This window comes from Barbus barbus (genome assembly GCF_936440315.1).
Source record: "Barbus barbus genome assembly, chromosome: 14".
Taxonomy (NCBI): domain Eukaryota; kingdom Metazoa; phylum Chordata; class Actinopteri; order Cypriniformes; family Cyprinidae; genus Barbus; species Barbus barbus.
Window position 1 is genome coordinate 3521341 of NC_136742.1, and position 19237 is coordinate 3540577.

The 19237-nt window shown below is 40.5% G+C and overlaps 1 protein-coding gene across 1 annotated transcript; it reads left to right on the plus strand.

The window, feature by feature from the left end:
- Window positions 1-6617: 6617 nt before the first annotated feature.
- On the plus strand, window positions 6618-9513 carry LOC306879933 (natterin-3; the record flags this gene model as incomplete). The annotated part of the gene is made up of 2 exons (XM_079433167.1): window positions 6618-6732; window positions 8474-9513. The coding sequence occupies 2 exons, from the start codon at window positions 6618-6620 to the stop codon at window positions 9511-9513; spliced, it is 1155 nt and encodes a 384-aa protein (XP_079289293.1).
- Window positions 9514-19237: the final 9724 nt, after the last annotated feature.

Sequence of the window (19237 nt, forward strand, 5' to 3'; positions counted from 1 at the left end):
AAATATTCGTTCACTTTAATGATGCACAGATATCATTAAAACCTTTTCATTTATGGAGTCAGATGAAACAACGAGTTATTACATGTGAAAGAAATATATTGCATTTAATCTTGTTGTGTTGCTAAAAGGAAAGACAAGCAATACGCAGAGAAACCTTCCTCGTATTATTGGGAACCTCCATTGGACCAATAAACGAGCCTTACAATGCAATACCAGAAAAGTATGTGATTGGCTGTTGTCACTAAGATGGTGCGTCAGCGCCAAGCTTCAGACACGCCCTCCGTCAAGCGTTGACGCTGACGCCTCGTGTGAATCCGGCGTTAGAGGGTACAAGGTTAACCTATACCTTTAAGTTGCTTCTGTCACGGAATGCTCTGATGCAATATTGAAGACCCAAGTGCAGATCCAATGATCCATTAATGATCCAAAACAAGACAAAAGGCAAAAAGCACAAGGTAATCCAGAAAGTAAAACATCAGCAAAAACAATCAGAGACAGAGCGACAAAGCACACAGACACAGTGCAATACTGCAGCAAACAAAGGGCCACAGAACATGGTACAGATGGGCTAACTAGGTAAATCTACTCATATTTTTTTTCCTGAGCTCACCCAGTAGGTGAGTAGGTTACCCTGCTTTTACAGCTTGTTGCAAACGGTGGTTGGCCGAACACTGTATAACACCGTCTACCGACACAAGCCTTAAGAGTTAGTTATTTACTATTAGTTATCAACATTTTAAGCGTCTAGGTTGTGCACTCATAATTTTAATCCTGGCAAAATGCGACAGTAGTCCAAACAGTAGGTAAAATTTTTTATTAACTATCTTCTGTACCCTCAGCCGATTCACAGCATTTGCAAAGATCATCCCTTGTCCAAAACTGAGCGTATTGTCTAAAAGAAAGTTATGACTGCTGCGTATTTACACTTGACTAAACATTAATATGTACTTCACATCTGCTCTGCGCTGTCTTGTGGGAAGTGTAGCCTCACCACATATATTTAACTCCGCATAGCTAAATAAAACAGGCTGGGTACAGATTAATATATCTGAAATAAATATTTCTTTGAAACATATTAGGTTGCACAGAAGAAAGTCCGATATAGGACCTGCCTGGTACAGTTCGGTACTGCTATAGCAACAGAGGACTATTACATTGTTGAACAGAACTGAGGAACAACTGATGACATCACAGGTTCAGATTTGGTTGACCAATCAGCGGAAAGGGGCATCTCATGACCGCCCACATGGGTTAAAAGAATTTTGAAGTCATTTATCCATTTTCTACTTGTGAAAAAAAGAAAATCAAGCCGAAATCTCATTTTATTTAAATCAATGAAAAAAATAAATAAAGTTGCCATTTGTTTTCATTTCATTTCAAACTGAAAAACAAACTATCAAAACGTACATGGATCTACCACAATATAAACTTCTTATTAAATTGTTGTAAATAAATATCACATTTGCAACTGGTCAGTGTTCAAAAAATCCTGGGATATCACTTCATGTAACCCCACGAGAGTGATTACTGATTGGCTGTCTAAAACAGCCTATTGGCTACCCTCAAAGGGTGCTAAATAGTAACAACTTTCTACTTCGAGGACCTTGACAGAAATGCAGTGGAGTGAAAATTATATTTGTTTTTCAAATGTAGTGAAGTTAAAGTAATAAGTTTACAGAAAAGAATACTCCAGAAAAGTACAGATCAAGCCGAGTCAACTTTGTCAATTCTTCCACATGTACGGCACATACATACAGAGAATTTAAATTCCGTTACCCTCAGACCCTTGGGGCATACAGTTAACATTAAACACTGACAGTAGACGTTCAAATACAGATAAGTACAGTTTAAACATATGTACATACAACTATACAGATATACAAATGAGGACATTGTAAAAAAAAAAAAAAAAAAAAAAAGACAGAGATAAAGTGGCATAAGGCACATGGCAGATAGAGTGCAAACCAGTTGTCACGGAATGGTCACACAAAAAGATCCATTTGCAGTTTTATTTTCAGAGTCCAACAAAAACATCATCCATATGAGCAAAACAGGAAACAACGATAACACAGGAACAGAATGCAATACTGACGCAACTAAAGACAAAATGAACAAGATATTTATAGGGCGAGACTAATGAGTCAATGATAACCAGGTGGCAGTAATGAACAAATAAGTGCAAAGGGTGATGGGAAACGCAGTTCAGAACACCCAAACAATAACTCAAAGAGAGGGCCCTCTGGTGACTAAACTGGGCACTCCAACAACTGACTGTGACACCAGTTAAATAAAACTAAACTGTGCAGTTATATGTGTATATGTATAGAGTGTATATATGTAGTGCAAGAGGAGCTTATCAGTCTGAGGACAGTTGTAGAAAAAAAAGAGAGAAATAAATTGGCATAAGGCACAAGGCAGACTAGATAGAGTGCAAACCAGTTAAATTAAACAAAAACTGTGCAGATATATGTGTAGTGCAAGAAGAGCTTATCAGTCTGTTAAAGTGACAAGAGAACAGTCTTTTTATCAGACCATCCGAAGAGGAAGAGTTAGTTTGTAGTCAATGCTGGATGAGGTAGTGATCAGTCCAATGCTGCGCAAGTGACAGGTGCTGGTCACAGTTTTTAAGTGGAGGGGGGGGTCCTGGGGATGTGGGGAGCTGGGGGGGGGGGGGGGGACGGGTCGTAGTGTCAGTGTTCAGTGTTGCATGGTGTAAAAGAGGGGAGGGGGGGCAAGGACGGGAGGGAGTTCAGCTCCCTGACAGCCTGATGTATGAAGCTGTCCTTCAGTCTGCTGGTCCTCGCCTGGAGACTCAGCAGTCTCCTCCCTGATGGCAGCAGACTGAAGAAGCTGTGTGTTGGATGGGTGGGATCACCTGCAATGCGGAGGGCTTTGCGGGTGAGATGGGTGCTGTAACTGTCCTGGAGGGAGGGGAGAGAGACACCAACGATCTTCTCGGCTGCTCTCACTATGCGTTGAAGTGACTTGCGGCAGAATGCGTTGCAAGCGCCATACCACACAGTGATGCAGCTAGTCAGGATGCTCTCGATGGTGCCTCTGTAGAAGGTGCACATGATGGGGGCTGGGGCTCTGGCTCTTCTAAGTTTGCGGAGGAAGTAGAGACGCTGCTGTGCTTTCCTGGCCAGTGCTACAGTGTTTTTAGTCCAGGAGAGGTCTTCTGTGATGTGCACACCCAGGAACTTGGTGCTGTTCACTCTCTCCACAGTCGCACCGTTGATGGTCAGAGGGGCATGCTGAGTGTGTACTCTCCTGAAGTCAACAACAATCTCTTTCGTCTTCTCCACATTCAGAGAGAGATTGTTGTCACTGCACCACCCGGCCAGGCGGCTCACCTCGCTCCTGTAGTTTGTCTCATCACTGTTGCTAATGACACCCACCAAAGGTGTGTCATCCGCAAACTTAATGAAAAGGTTGGAGTTGTGTGACGGTGTGCAGTCGTGGGTCAGCAGAGTGAAGAGGAGGGGGCTCAGCACACATCCTTGGGGGGGCCCCAGTGTTCAGTGTGATGGTGCTGGATGTGTTAGTGCCAACCCGTACTGCCTGAGGTCTCCCGGTCAGGAAGTCCAACAGCCAGTTGCACAGAGAGGAGTTGAGCCCCAGCTGGACCAGTTTGTGAGTGAGCTGTTGAGGGATGATTGTGTTGAATGCTGAACTGAAGTCTATGAACAGCATCCTGACATATGAGTGACCCGGAGCTTTGCGTGCATTGATCCTGCTGAGGGATCTCCTCACACTGTCCGGGGACAGCATCATCACCTGGTCGCCGGGAGGAGGTGTAGTCTTCTGTGCAGTGGTGCTGTTTTGTGCCTCAAAGCGAGCAAAGAAGGCATTCAGTTCGTTCAGCAGGGGGATGGTGCTGTCACAGGTCTGTGGTGGGGGCTTGTAGTCCGTAATGGTCTGTATCCCCTGCCACAGGCTCCGAGTGTCTCTGCTGTCGCTGAAACGATGGGCTATCCTCCTGGAGTACTGTCTCTTGGCCTCTCTGATGCCGCGGGAAAGGTTGGCCCTAGCTGTCTTCAGGCCATCCTCATCTCCAGCTCTAAAGGCAGCGTTCCGAGCCTTCAGAAGTCTGTAGACCTCCCCTGTCATCCATGGCTTCTGGTTGGCCCGGACAGTGATGGTCTTTGTGACTGTTACATCATCAATGCACTTGGTGATGTAGGCAGTGACAGTCTCTGAGTACTCTTGGAGGTCTGTAGTGTTGTTGTATGTGGCAGCCTGTTTAAACATATTCCAGTCAGTGGTGTCAAAACAGTCTTGAAGTGCCTCTGACGACCCTTCCGGCCACACTTGTATTTGTTTGTGTATTGGTTTGATGACTAACGAGCGGTCTGTATGCAGGCATTAGCATGACAGTGATGTGGTCTGAGGCTCTGGGGTGGGGGAGGGGGAGGGCCTTGTAAGCTCCTCTCTGGGTGGTGTAAACAAAGTCCAGAGTATTTTTTCCCCTTGTTGGAAAGTCTATGTGTTGATGTATTTTTGGGAACACACTCTTTAAGTCTGCATGGTTGAAATCCCCAGCCAAGATGAGAAAAGCATCTGGGTGGGCTGTCGGCTGCTCACTGGTGTGCTGGTACAGATCATTTAGTGCCTCACTCCTGTTGTTGTTGTTGGAGCTGGGAGGGATGTATACAGCAACGAGCAGTATGGCTGTATATTCCCTCGGTAGATAGAACGGCCGGCACTTAATAATCATAAACTCCACCAAGGTTGAGCAGTGTTTGCAGACCACAACAGCATCACGGCACCATGCATCATTGATGTAAACACAAAGCTCGCCGTCGCGGATCTTACCTCCCTCGACGAGAGCTCTGTCAGCTCGATAGCATGTTAGCTGGTCGAGCTGTATGGCGCAGTCCGGTACGCTGTTGTTAAGCCATGTTTCCGTAAACACAAAAACACAACAGTCTCTTATAGTCCTCTGCGTAGAGCGAAGTAGTCGGATGTAGTCCAGTTTATTGTCCAAAGAGCGTACGTTCGCCAGTACGATGGTGGGAATAGCTGGCTTGTGTGGGTTGGCTGCTAGCCTAGCTCGGATACCTCCGCGCTTACCCCTCTTCTGCTTCCTCTCATGCCGTTTGTAGCGCCTCCGCTGTGGGTGAGATGCAGTAGTGGGGGTCGGTGATGGAGTAGGCTTTTGGAGAAAACCGAGGTCCCACAGCTCTTCGGCGTGCGCTGAGTTTAACTCTAAAAATGTGATTCTGCCGACATCGAGCAGAAACTCACGACTTTATGCTCGCTTGAAGACAGGTAGACGTGACGAACGTGTACAAAAACATTGCATTTACATTTAGTAATTTGGCAGACACTTTTATCCAAAGCGACTTACAATTGGGGAATACAAAAAGCGATTAATCTTGAAGAGGCAATCAGACAGAGGAAGTGCTCGTAACACCAAGTCTCAGTCATTGTTCAAATAAGTACAAGCTAGTAAGCAGAGAGAAAGATAGAGGGAAAGAGTTTTTTTTTTTTTTTGAGTTTAGGATGAAGTCAAGTACTGCCGAAAGAGATGAGATTTTAGTTGTTGCTTGAAGATTGCCAGGGATCCGGCGTTCCGGATAGGGGTGGGAAGATTATTCCACCAGCCAGGAATGGTGAACGAGAATGTTCTGGAGAGTGATTTTGAGCCTCTCTGTGATGGTACCACAAGGCGTCGCTCACTAGCAGATCTCAGACTTCTGGAGGGAATGTAGGTTCGTAATAGTGAGTGGAAGTAGGAGGGTGCTGAGCCTGTGGTAGTTCTGTACGCAAGCATCAGTGTCTTGAACTTGATGCGAGCTGCCACTGGTAGCCAGTGCAAGGAGATGAAGAGAGGTGTAACATGCGCTCTTTTGGGCTCGTTGAAGATCAGTCATGCCGCTGCATTCTGAATCATTTGTAGAGGTTTGATTGTGTTTGATGGCAGACCAGCCAGAAGAGCATTGTCCATTGTCCAGTCTAGAAACAACAAGGGCAATCATTAATCATTGATGAGCCTTTGCGACTTACAAGACAAAAAGCCATTGATGAGCCATTGCGACTTACAAGACAAAAAACACGAAAACACTGTTCTGTCGGCAGAGAGAAGCCGCTGCGTCTGTGCGCGCCGCCATGTCCCCCAATAATAGATACTCAAAAAGTGTACTTAAGTACAGTACTCATGTACTTTGTTACTGTCCACCTATGCTGTTTTGTGAGAGTTCCTGAACTTTGGCTTCATGGGGAGATCAAGACCAGCCTTACAAAGGCAACTTGGTTATACAAAAGATAGCAAGCTCACCAAACAAGGGCTCTCCTTCATATTTCAGATAAGTAACCATGTATGCTGATATGCACAACTTAATTTGCATAAATGGGGGCAGATATTTGAGTGCAAGGCTGCCGGACTGATGCCAGGGACGGTCACTCATAAAGAACCTTAGTCTCAGGAACAACTCAAACTCACAGCAGGTCACCATTCACAGGTAAGACATGGCACAAGGTTTGGCACAAAGTCAAATCTTTTTTCTTCTAAAATGTGGCTCATAACAGATTGTCTATTCATCAGGTTAGATGCTTTCATTATTTATGAAATATGTGGTATTTCATAGCTGTAGATAACGTGGTAGAAGGGGATGATGGATTTCGGTGTGGTGATGGCCTTTGCTGTGCTGCAGATCAGTCTACAGCCAGCTGGAGTGGATTCCAGCCTATCCATTCCAGCAGAAGACACCTCTATGACTGAAAGAGCTGGTGTGTTTACTTTTATAGTATAATTCTTATTAGATATACAGTACATTTTTGTGGAAGGATTAAGACATTAAGAGCATACACCTGAGCTATTGCAGGCTATGGACATGTGCCTACATATGTCTGTACAATGCTACACAAAGTGAAACCAAAATTTATTCAGACACCTTCAACATTTTTCACATTAATACAGTTTATTCACTATAGTTTAGTAAATGGTAAGAAAATATGAAAGGAACTCAGAGTTAAACTGTATCAGAACAAATTCATCTTGATAATGTCCGATAACTTTGATACAATGTTATGTAATGATGAATTCGGCTGAATAGCTGTCAGCTGTTAAATTTAAGAACACAATTAGATAATACCAATTTAGGTCAACCAATTACCAAGCAATGCAAAATTTTAATAAAAAAATAAAAAAATAAAAAAAAACCTTAAGCAAAACATGGTCAGAGTGTCTGAATAATTTTTGATCCCACATTTTTATCAGTTTTACTGGTAGTCCAAAGTATGAAGAATTTTTGGGTATGATATGTCACAGTTTACTTAATTTTGCTATCCTCACTAACATAAATTAACTATAGTGTCCTGCACCCACTAGTAAAACAATATTAAAAATTATATCTGAATAATTTTTGGTTTGATTGTATATTTATCCAGCTTGCAATTTATCTAAAGAATAAAAAAAAATCTTTATCTTTATCTTTAAAGAAAAATCACAGTCATGAAATATATATGTATATCTTTATTGAAAATAAAACAAGAGGAACTGGATAGGAACATCTGAGTAAGGTCCTTGGTTATGTATTTGCCATCACAAAGCTTTCTGAGTTGATTTGTTTCCGCTAGATGATGCTTGTGTACTTAGACACTTGCTTATCATAGTATAACGTTTCATTAGTTTAATTTGTATAACTTTATATTTTGGTCATTTTACAATATTTATTGTGATTTCTATACTGAATTATTGTTTACTTGAGCAAGATTGCAAGATTGAAAAAGAGTTTTTGGTTGTTTTATTATATTCCCATCTTGCCTTTGTATATCACTTCCTGTTTTGTCATCTGCGCGAAGAGATGGAATGATGTTATCGTTAAAAGGCTTAAGGTTTCTCTGTATGATTACAAGTCATCCGTCCAAGAAACTTCAAGATATAACCCCCTCTCTTAGCTTACAAGCAGGCAAAAGTGTTCTACGGTGTTGTGTTGGCATTGGCGTTGATGTCCATGTCCATAAGTGCATTAAACATCTGTAAAAGGAACCTCAGCCTTCGCATTGTGACTGAGGGAGGCATAGGTTATGAACTGTATAAAATAGAGAGATGCAGTTGAGACTGTTAAATGTTCTGCATGCATCTCGGCTTTGTTGTTTTGACCAATAAAGTCAAATGTTTAAGCATCTGGAATTCCTCGACTTGAGATGTTTTCTGGAGGAGAGAAATTTTTACAATACTTTTTCTCATCCTGCTCACTGACTTACCTCTGCCTCCCCACCTGACTGAAAACACACTGTCAACCGAATCAATTATGTGATAACAAATGTAGTATTTCATGGCAAAATGTAGTAAAACTTCAGTCAAGTATGCATAATTCAGTCCACTACATTAGTCATTTGACACCCCATACTGGAGCTGTTAATAACCATATTTGATCTCGCAGTGTCTATGCAATGATTATTGATTGGCATAATAATTTGTTAACCCTAAAAGAAAACTGATGTGTTCTGTGTATTTGTCTTGCAGAGTCCTCTCATGCTCATCATCTTCTTCCTCGCAATTCAAAAGACAAGCAACAGAGTGTGACTGAGTTCCAGAACTTCTTGAAATGGACAGAAATGAATCCACCTAAGGATGTGCCTAAGGATGCTGTCACTGTCTTTGACAAGAAGTCAAAGAAAACTTTTTATGTTGCTGCGTATGAAAACTGTAAACCTTGCTTCTATGACAGTGCTAAAAAAATATGTTGGGATATTAAATCTTATGGGGAATTCAAAATAGGAAATGCTGTCCCGAATCCAAAAGTTTCATTTCTAGTGAATAAGGATAACTTCGAATTACTTCAGTGGAAGAAATCTTCATATGGAGAGATTCCCCCTTTGGCAGTGGAGACTTGTAATGGTTACTTTATTGCTAGAGATGATATTGGGTTAGGCTATATGACCGAGAACAGTTTAATGGTGCTTGGCGATACAAAACAGGGCACCACAGAAAATGAGGTTCTCACCCTAAATCATGATATAAAAGGGCAACATTTAACCATTACTGAGTATAATATTGCAGCACAGGTGACATCAGAAAACACAGAAGTACTGAAACATTTCACAGCTTCCAACAGGAACTGTGAACCAGCCAAACATCAGGTGAAGCTGGACCACGGCATCGATAAAACAGTTTCTTTCCTAAAGACCCATACACATACAGTTGGAGGGACAGGAGAGACCTCGTTTAGTGGTAAAGTTCCATTGTTAGCAAGTATGGGAGGAAAGCTTGGCTTGAAATATGACTATAGCCGCCTCAAATCTAAGACTACATCCACAGTTGAGAAAAGCCTGCATTCAGTGAGTATGGAGGTGCAGGTTCCTGCCAACCACATTTGCAGCATCGACATTAAAAGCAATACCTTCACAGCTGAAGTCCCGTACACTGGTCAGCTCACTAGAATATACAACAACAATGAAATACGCAGAACCTTGATCAATGACATCTATAGTCATCAGGAAATAGCAGAAATCCAAGCACTCGTGAATCCCTGCACTCCACTTTCAGATGGAAAGAAATGTTAGGCAAACCCAGTAATACAAAATGAATGAAGTATATGTTTATCAGTATGTCATGTTGTGCTCTCTGATCACAAAATTCCTCAAGAATCACCAATATATTGACTTTAAGCAGACTACAAGTTCTTTCCTTGGTTTGTTTTATTAATTCAGTCATTCCTTATTTTAGAGTTGACTAGTTTGAATGCTGATGAATTGACTAAAATAACTTTCACAGTTTTTTTAACTGCTTACACACAAAATCTTTACTTGTCATACAATTTCTGAAAGCTGACACTCAAATATCAGAAACACACACACCAAATCTGCAAAACCATGCAAAAATTCTCAGCATTTGACTCAGTTTTCAATTTCATAAAACACTTTTTACAAAACACAACACACAAGTGTCTATGTGTAACACAAAAATCTAACAGGAAGTATCTTGATTTCCTTTTTCAAAGATAACCATTTCAAATGCCACACTAATTCATCAGTGCCTCACACTAACTCCTCACATGTGCAAACACTCATTGCTTTGCTTGCAGTTTTTTACGATTGCTTAGGCATGATTTTAAAAATAAGGCTCATTTTGTCAAAACATTACACAAAATTCACACATCCACACACACACACACACACACACACGTTTGTTTTTGTGAAAAGTGGGGACATCCCATAGTCCCATAGTTATGGTTTTTATACTGTACAAACTGTGTGTGCTATATTGCCCTACACCTAAACTTAGCCCTTACAGGAGACTGCGCATTTCTACTTTCCCCTAAAAAATCTCTCTCTGTAGGATTTATAAGCATTTTGAAAAGTGGGGATGTGGGGTAATGTCCTGAAAAGTCACCTTCACCTTGTAACACCTCATTCCTTTGTCATTATACAAATGTATGTCCTCATTTGTCACAAACACACACACACACACACACAGAAGTATCAGAACATCAGATCTTTTGCAAAATGAAGCACTTCATTCAAACCTTTACAACAATTTAACAAAACCCAGTTTTGGTACCACATGGCACACTAATGGTTCATATAGTTGGATTCTGTTTGAACCATTTACACACTGCTGTGCTCAATAGTAAACACTTGTAAAATTTCTATTTTTGAAATAGTTTTTTTTTTTTTAGATATTGTTAAAATACATGAACATATTGACCAAACAAAACACATGAGACAAGTACTGCACATTCATGAAAATATTTATTTCTCACCGCATTGTAAAATGCTTCAGTACATCATCTCTTTGTATAGCTGGATATGACCACTTCATCCATATCACAGGTAATGTCCAGAATCTTCTCGAATGGCGAATCCATCCTTACACAGACTCTGCATCTATTAGGTCACAGGCCTCCTCCGTAGCTTGAATGAGGGGAATAATATAGGGTCAGAGGTCATAAACCTTTCACTGCCATGCAGAAGGGAAAAGGGAAAGGAAGGGAGAGTGTTGTGGGAGGTACTGGAATAATGGAACCAGATACCTCGTCTGTCCAATACTTAGTCTGTCTAAAAACATGAGTATGTGGTCGGTGTTGTAAGGACCTATTTTGGCATGAGGACCCCATTCTGTGTGATTGCAGCATATATTGTGATATTCAAAATAGATCTGTGGCCAAAGATGTTTCTCCTTATTCCTCTTCCTGCACCACTGCCTTTCATTTTGTTGAAGACAAAAATTCATTAATAATTAAAAACAAAAGTAAGAAATGCACAAATTTTTGAGAATCATTTGTACCTTTACATTATCGGTAAGGGGAAAAAGACATTTTGTAGCTATGTGTACACATCATGAGTTCAACTTTCATTTTGTGAACAGTAGGCATTAGTGTATTTCCTTCATTTACCGGACCCAAACATACGTAAGTTTCAAATGCCACTGGCTTAGTTAACATTTATATAGTAATAATAGCAGTGTAGATCTTATTTGCATTTAAAAGTGATGTTATAAATCCTGTGAACATATGGTAAAATATCCAAGTTCATAGAACTAGAATGTCTAATCAAATTATTGGATCTGATCAGATCTAATATAGATAACACCTAATTTACTGTTGTTGGCACACTTTGTAGACAAAAACCACACACACACACACACACACACACACAAAAACAATGCCTTCACAAAAAAGAAGACAGACACAGAGAGAAAGAGGCTGCTAAATCTCCAGCAACCCAGCAGAATATTTAGCACACTTGAATTATTGTAATTAAATATGTTTCCCATTATAAACACTTGTCTTAGTTGATACTTAGTTGATCAAATTTATAGGCTAATATTTTTTTTAAACCATATTAATACTAGGCCTATAAATAGTTAAAAATGTAATATAAACAGTTTAAATTAGTTGTCTAATAGTATATAATATAGATTTATGCTGTATAATATTACATTTTAATATAATATTTAATTTTCTTTACTGTGTTGAGAGGTGCTGAAATCGCGTTTGGTCTCGTACTGTATCGCGTATCTTGTCAGTGTGTGCACTTGCTTGGCCATTTTTAGTTGATAAACAGGAAAGTGGGTCCAGCTGAATTGAAATGGTGATTTGTTGGATTGGTATAAAAAAGGTTATTATACTGCGGCAGTCGTCATGTGAAGCCCTCTTAGTGTGAAGACCGAAGAGTGCAAAGACCATCAACTCTACCGTGCGACTCCACCGGGCAGGGACACTGGCAAGGGATAGTGGCAAGGCAATAATATGTTTATTATTGAAATGTTGTTATATGCATGTGTCAATTTTATTTCATTTCTTTATTTTCTTAAATATGTGGGTGGATAGTATTTATAGAGTTGTAACTTTTAGTTTTAGTTACTTTTTATTATTTGTAAGTCGCTTTGGACAAAAGCGTCTGCTAAATGACAAAAGTAAGTAAGTAAAGTAAAGTAAATGTCTAATATTTATACTTTTGAAGATGAGGAAGAAGCAGGCTCAGAGAGTGAGGGAGAGCCCACTGAGCATCAGCCAAACCAGACAGGTACAGGTATACACTGGCTGACAGCAAAGGAATGTGCTAGAGTATGATAAAAAGAAAGATAGCCATTCAAATATTAAAATGAACGAGTAATTACATTACAAAAACATAAATTGAATTAGCACTAAGCCTAACAGTTGTATTTACTTGTATTTGGAAAGTACTTCCGGCTTCGCTACTGTTCAGACGCTCTTGCTTATTGCTCTGCACTTTCTCTCCCTATTTATGTACTTTTCTCAGATCTCTCTAAGATTTTAACTTCAGCAGATCAGCACAGTGCTCAAACAACACATTTTTTGGAAAAAGAAGACTCTTTGCCTCCCACTGCGAGCAGTTTACATTCCAGAGACGGGAAAACACAGTTGTCTACATTCAAACAGATGAGAGAAAATGCCTCTTGTAGAATCTACTTGCTGCATGAACTGCCACAGACTTCTACAAAGGATTGTGGTTCTTGAAACAAAGTTACTTGCTGGACCTCCAAAACAGGCGGAACACACAGCAGATGGTCATCACGGAACCCCTCAGCATACAGCCAGTGAGTCCTGTGAATCTAGTGAATCTCAACAGTTTATACCAAGTGTAGAGGAACAAGCTGAAACTGATCGACAAACTAATCGATGGCACAAACAGGGAGTGAGACGCAAAGGCACTCGAGACATCAGATTGTCACAAGTATCTCGTATTGCTGCTACTTCAGAACATTCTAATGAAGCACAAGACTGCAAATCGAGTCATCATCTATGTGGGGAAGAATGATATTCAGAAAGAGCAGTCAGAACTCCTTAAGAAGGATTTCAGTGAACTCTTTGAAACTCTTCAAAGACTTGAAGTTCAGTCATTCATCAGTGGACCACTCCCAGCAAGGGGAACTAACATGTTTTCACGGCTGCTTGGGCTAAATACATGGCTACAAAGAACCTGCGGTATAAAAGGAGTCAACTTCATCGACAACTTCAATATTTTCACACATGACACATCCCACAAGGACATTGATAACGCCACGCAGCCACATCAAACTCGGCTCATAGAAACTATCCCGGCTGAGCCCTGCCCACAGAGCTCATCACAGACAGACTGTGACGTACTATAACAGCTCCAAGACTCAGCACCCAAGATAATGCACCCAATTGATAATGCATCAATCTAAGATTGCTTTAGAGACAAAATGTAATTCCATGAAGTTAGCATTTTTAAACATTCGCTCACTAAAAAATAAATCATTTCTGATCAATTATTTAATAACCACAAACAACCTGGATTTTATGTTTCTAAATGAAACATGGCTAGAAGACAGCTGCAGTGCAACAGTCCTCGATGAAACAGCCCCTCCTAACTTTAATTTTAAGTGTCTGCAGGACTGTTAGGAGAGGTGATGGTGTAGCTGCTCTAATTAAAGATGTTTATCTATGCAAGCAAGTGTCATTTGCTCAGTGTTTGTCCTTTGAATACCTACGTATTGTGCTGAAAGGTGCTCCATGCATTCTGTTTATCATTATTTACAGGCCTCCAAAATACTCTCCAGCCTTTGTTGAAGAGTTCACAGAACTGTTATCAATGATTTCCTCAGAGTTTGACTGTTTTACTATTGCATGGGATTTTAATATTCACTTAGATAATGCAGAAATCAAAACTGCAAAATAAATGATAACTGTTTTAAACACTTTTAACCTGATTCAGCATGTGCATGGACCCACCCACAATCGTGGACACACTCTAGATTCACTCATCAGTAGAGGTCTAAACATTTCATGCATTGTTATTAAGGATGTAGCACTATCTTTGTTATATTGATCTCTGTTACCACTGAATCTAGATCTGTCTCTGTCAGAAAGAAATGCATTAATGAGAACACTAGTGCGCTATTTATTAAGGCTATATCTTTAACACCAAGCATTTCTCTCTGTTGATCTTCTGCTGGACTAATTTAACTCAAATGTTAAGAATATTATTGATGATACTGCTCCGGTAAAGGTCAGCAAGAAGATTGGCAGACAAAATCATCTTGAAGAAAATCAACAGCAGTTCAGAGTATGAAAATCAGAATCAGAATCAGAATGAGCTTTATTGCCAGGTATGTTTACACATACGAGGAATTTGTTTTCATGACAGAAGCTACTGCAGTGCAACAGAATGACAGTGACAGAACAAAAAACACAGATAATAAAAAGAACAATTAAAAAGAACAAGTAAGTAAGGAATAACAAAATAAATAAAAAACAAAATAAAAAAAAATCAAAATTTATTTATACAGCACAATAAAAACAACAGTAGTTGACCACTGTGCTATACAACCTTATATAAAAGACAAATAAATATGAACAGTTTTTGACCGCAATACACCCAAAAAACAAACAAAAAAAACACTCTAAGAACAATTATAAGCCCTTGAAAAAAGGTAGGTTTTTAACTTGGATTTAAATTCAGATTCAGAAGAAACTAATCGAAGGGAGACTGGAAGACTATTCCATAATTTTGGCCCAGCAATTGAAAAGGCACGGTCACCCCTCAACTTCAATCTAGATCTAGGGACCATCGACACTCTTTTCTCCGAAGACCTCAGTGGTCTAGAAGATGTATTTGGATTTAAAAGATCACTGAGATATTCAGGAGCCGTTCCACTCAGAGCTTTAAAAACAAACCATAAAATTTTAAACTCGATTCTGTAACAGATCGGCAACCAGTGCAAAGAGCATAATACAGGAGAGATATGATCAAATCTGCGGGTGCCAGTCAAAAGTCTGGCAGCCGCATTTTGAACCATCTGGAGTCGATTTATATTTGATTGACTTATTCCCATATAAAGGGAATTACAATAATCAAGCCTTGATGACACAAAAGCATGAATAACTCTCTCTAACTCTTTAAACGACAAAAAACTCTTGGCTTTTGATAGCAATCTTAATTGGAAGAAACTGGATCTGACTACAGAATTTATCTGTTTATCGAACCTGAGTGCAGAATCAAAGTTAACACCCAGATTTCTCACAGACAGTTTTTTGCAGGAATCAAGATCTCCCAAATCACAATCAGGGGCCCCCGAAGACCCAAACACAATGACCTCCGTTTTGCTCTTATTACTGTAAGATGTAAAAAGTTTGAAGAGAACCGAGACTTAATATCATACAAACACATATTCAGTGATCCCAAGCCTCTTTGATCATTTTTCCTCAAGGGCAGATAGATTTGGGTGTCATCAGCATAGAAATGAAATGACACCCCGTGCTTGGTAAGGAGGGACCCCAGAGGAAGCATATATAATGAGAACAGAACAGGGGCCAAAATGGAGCCCTGAGGAACTCCAAAATGCAAGATGGAGCTAGATGAAGAAAACCATCAAGATAAACAGAAAACATTCTGTCTTCAAGATAGGATTTAAACCAATCAAGAGCACGACCTGTAATGCCCACACAATTTTCAAGGCGTGATATAAGGATTCTATGATCGGTCGTATCAAACGCAGCACTTAAGTCTAATAATAAAAGTATCACAGAGTCCCCCGAATCTACAGATAATAAAATATCATTCAACACTTTTAAAAGTGCAGTTTCAGTGCTATGATTTTTCCTAAAAATTTTGCAGTTGTAATAAAACAGCCTTTTCTAAAGCTTTTGAAAGAAACGATAAATTTGAAATAGGTCTATAATTTGATAGGACAGTTGGGTAAAGATTAGATTTTTTCATCATGGGTTTAACAATTGCATGCTTTAAGTATTTTGGGACGGTCGCTGTAAAAAGAGACTTGTTTATTATACCCAAAAAACTTGGCCCAACAACATCTAAAACCTGAAGCAAGAACCGTGTGGGAATTATGTCTTGCGAACATGTAGTAGGTTTCAACTGCTTAATAATATCTTGAAAAGTGTTTAAAGAAATTGTCTGAAATTCATTTAAAGTGGAAGTACAAGGAGAGGAGACAGACCAGTCATAATTTGAAGGTATAATATGCTGTCTTATATCAACTATTTTATCTGTAAAAAACTTAAGAAAACTATCACATACTGCAGGTGATGCATTTAAACAGATATTACTAGTCGGATATATAACAGAATCCAAAATATTAAAAAGAGTTTTAGGTTGATGACCGTTCTTAGCTATAATATCTAAAAAATATTGACATTTAGCAGCTTTAACAGATTTTTGATACCTGATTAATGACTCTCGTAGTATTTCAAAAGATACTTGTAATTTATCTTTTTTCCACTTCCGTTCAGCTCTTCGACAAGCACGTCTAAGCTCTTGAGTGGTGCTATTTAACCAAGGTTCAGATTTTAATTTTTGTCGTTTTACTCTCAACAGAGCCACAGAATTTAGTTAGTTTAACAACATAAGATGTTCATCTACATTTAAAATATTTGATGGGGAATCAAGATTATACATAAGACAAGCCTCCTCAAAAAGCACAGAAAAGTCATCACTAGATGAAGAGCTAAAAAAATGAGTCTGCTGTGGTAACCTCTTAGTTTTTGAAACCTCAATAGGAAGCAAGCAAGTAAATATAACAGGCATATGATCAGAAAAACTTAGCTCAAGGATTTCAAGCTCACAGATTGAAATACCATGCAGCAATACAAGATAAGGTATGCCCCTGTTTGTGAGTTGCACCATTTACTGCTTGAGTAAAATCAAAAGAGTCAACCAAACTAATAAAATCCTTGGCCAGGGGGTTTGACTCACAGCAAACATGAATATTGAAATCCCCCACGATCAAAAGTCTATCACATTTAAGAACAACATCACCTAGGAAGTTTGAAAATTCTTATAGAAAATCCTTATTTGGTTTTGGACGACGATAAACCACAGCGATCGTTAATTGATGTTCATTTAACTGAAATAAAATTACATAAAAGTACAAGTGAATGTACAGGTAGGCTATGTTATGTGCAATTGAAATGTAGTCTAAGTATGTGTGTAAGATAAATAAGTGTATAAGTGTATAAATAGTGTGTCTACCATAATTATTGTCAAGTGTTCATGAGATGGATTGCCTGAGGGAAGAAACTGTTTCTGTGTCTGGTCATTCTGGTGCTCAGTGCTCTGTAGCGTCGACCAGACGGCAACAGTTCAAAGAGGTTGTGTGCTGGATGTGACGGGTCCAGAGTGATTTTGCCAGCCCTTTTGCTCACTCTGCATTAGTACAGTTCTTGGAGAGTAGGGAGGGTTGTACCAATGATTCTCTCAGCAGTCCGGACTACCCTATGTAGTCTTCTGAGGTCAGATTTGGTAGCTGAGCTGAACAAGACAGTTATTGGGGAAGTCGTGGCCTAATGGTTAGAGAGTCGGACTTGTAATCGAAAGGTTGCGGGTTCGAGTCCCTGGCCGGCAGGAATTGTAGGTGGGGGGGAGTGAATGTACAGCGCTCTCTCCACCCTCAATACCACGACTGAGGTGCCCTTGAGCAAGGCACCGAACCCCCAATTGCTCCCCGGGTGCCGCAGCATGGCTGCCCACTGCTCCGTGTGTGTGTGTGTGTGCGTGTGCGTGTGCGTGTGCGTGTGCGTGTGCGTGTGCGCGCGTGCATTTGTTCACTACTCACTGCTGTGTGTGTGCACTTGGATGGGTTAAACGCAGAGCACCAATTTCGAGTATGGGTCACCATACTTGACAATACGTCACGACTTTTTTTACTTTTTACTTTATTGAAGTGCAGAGGACGGATTTAAGGATGGCAGAGTAGAACTGTTTCAGCAGGTCCTGTGGCAGGTTGGACTTCCTCAGCTGGGCCTTTTTTTTACAATGGAGTCAATGCGATTGTCCCACTTCAGGTCCTGGGAGATGGTGGTGCCCAGGAACCTGAATGACTCCACTGCAGTCACAGTGCTGTTCATGATGGTGAGTGGGGGGAGAGCAGGGGGTTTCTCCTGAAGTCCACGATCATCTCCAATGTTTTGAGCGTGTTGAGCTCCAGGTTATTAAGACTGCACCAGACAGCCAAATCCTTAACCTCCTGTCTGTAAATAGACTCGTCACCTTCCTGGATGAGGCCAATCAGTGTGGTGTCGTCTGCAAACTTCAGGAGCTTGACAGAGGAGTCTTTAGATGTGCATTCGTTGGTGTAGAGGGAGAAGAGCAGTGGGGAGAGAACACAGCCCTGAGGAGCTCTAGTGCTGATGGTGCAGGTGTTGGATGTGTATTTTCCCAACCTCACTAGCTGCTGCCTGTCTGTCAGGAAGCTGTTGATTCGCTGTCAGACGGAGGTGGGCACGGAGAGCTGAGTTAGTTTGGGCAGGAGGTGGTTTGGAATGATAGTGTTAAAGGCCGAGCTGAAGTCCACAAATAGGATCCTCACATAAGCCCCTGGTCTGTCTAGATGTTGCAGAACATAATGCAGTCCCATGTTGACTGCATTGTCCACAGACTTGTTTGCTTTGTTGGCAAACTGAAGAGGATCCAGCGAGGGTCCAGTGATGTCCTTCAGGTGGGCCAGTACCAGTTTTTCAAATCACTTCATGACCACAGACATTAGAGCAACAGGCCTGTAGTCATTTAGTCCTGTAATTTTTTATTTCCTTGGGATGGGGATCATGGTGGAACGTTTGAAGCATGAAGGGACTTCACACATCTCCAGTGAGCTGTTGAAGATCTTTGTGAAGATGGGGGCCAGCTGGTCAGCACAGGATTTCAAACTGGCTAGTGACACGCTGTCTGGGCCTGGTGCTTTTTTCCTTTTCTGCTTCCGGAAGACCTGGCACACCTCGCCTTCGCTGATCTGAATTGCAGGTGTGGGGGAGAGGGGGGTTGCTGGAGGTGTTAATAGTTTTTG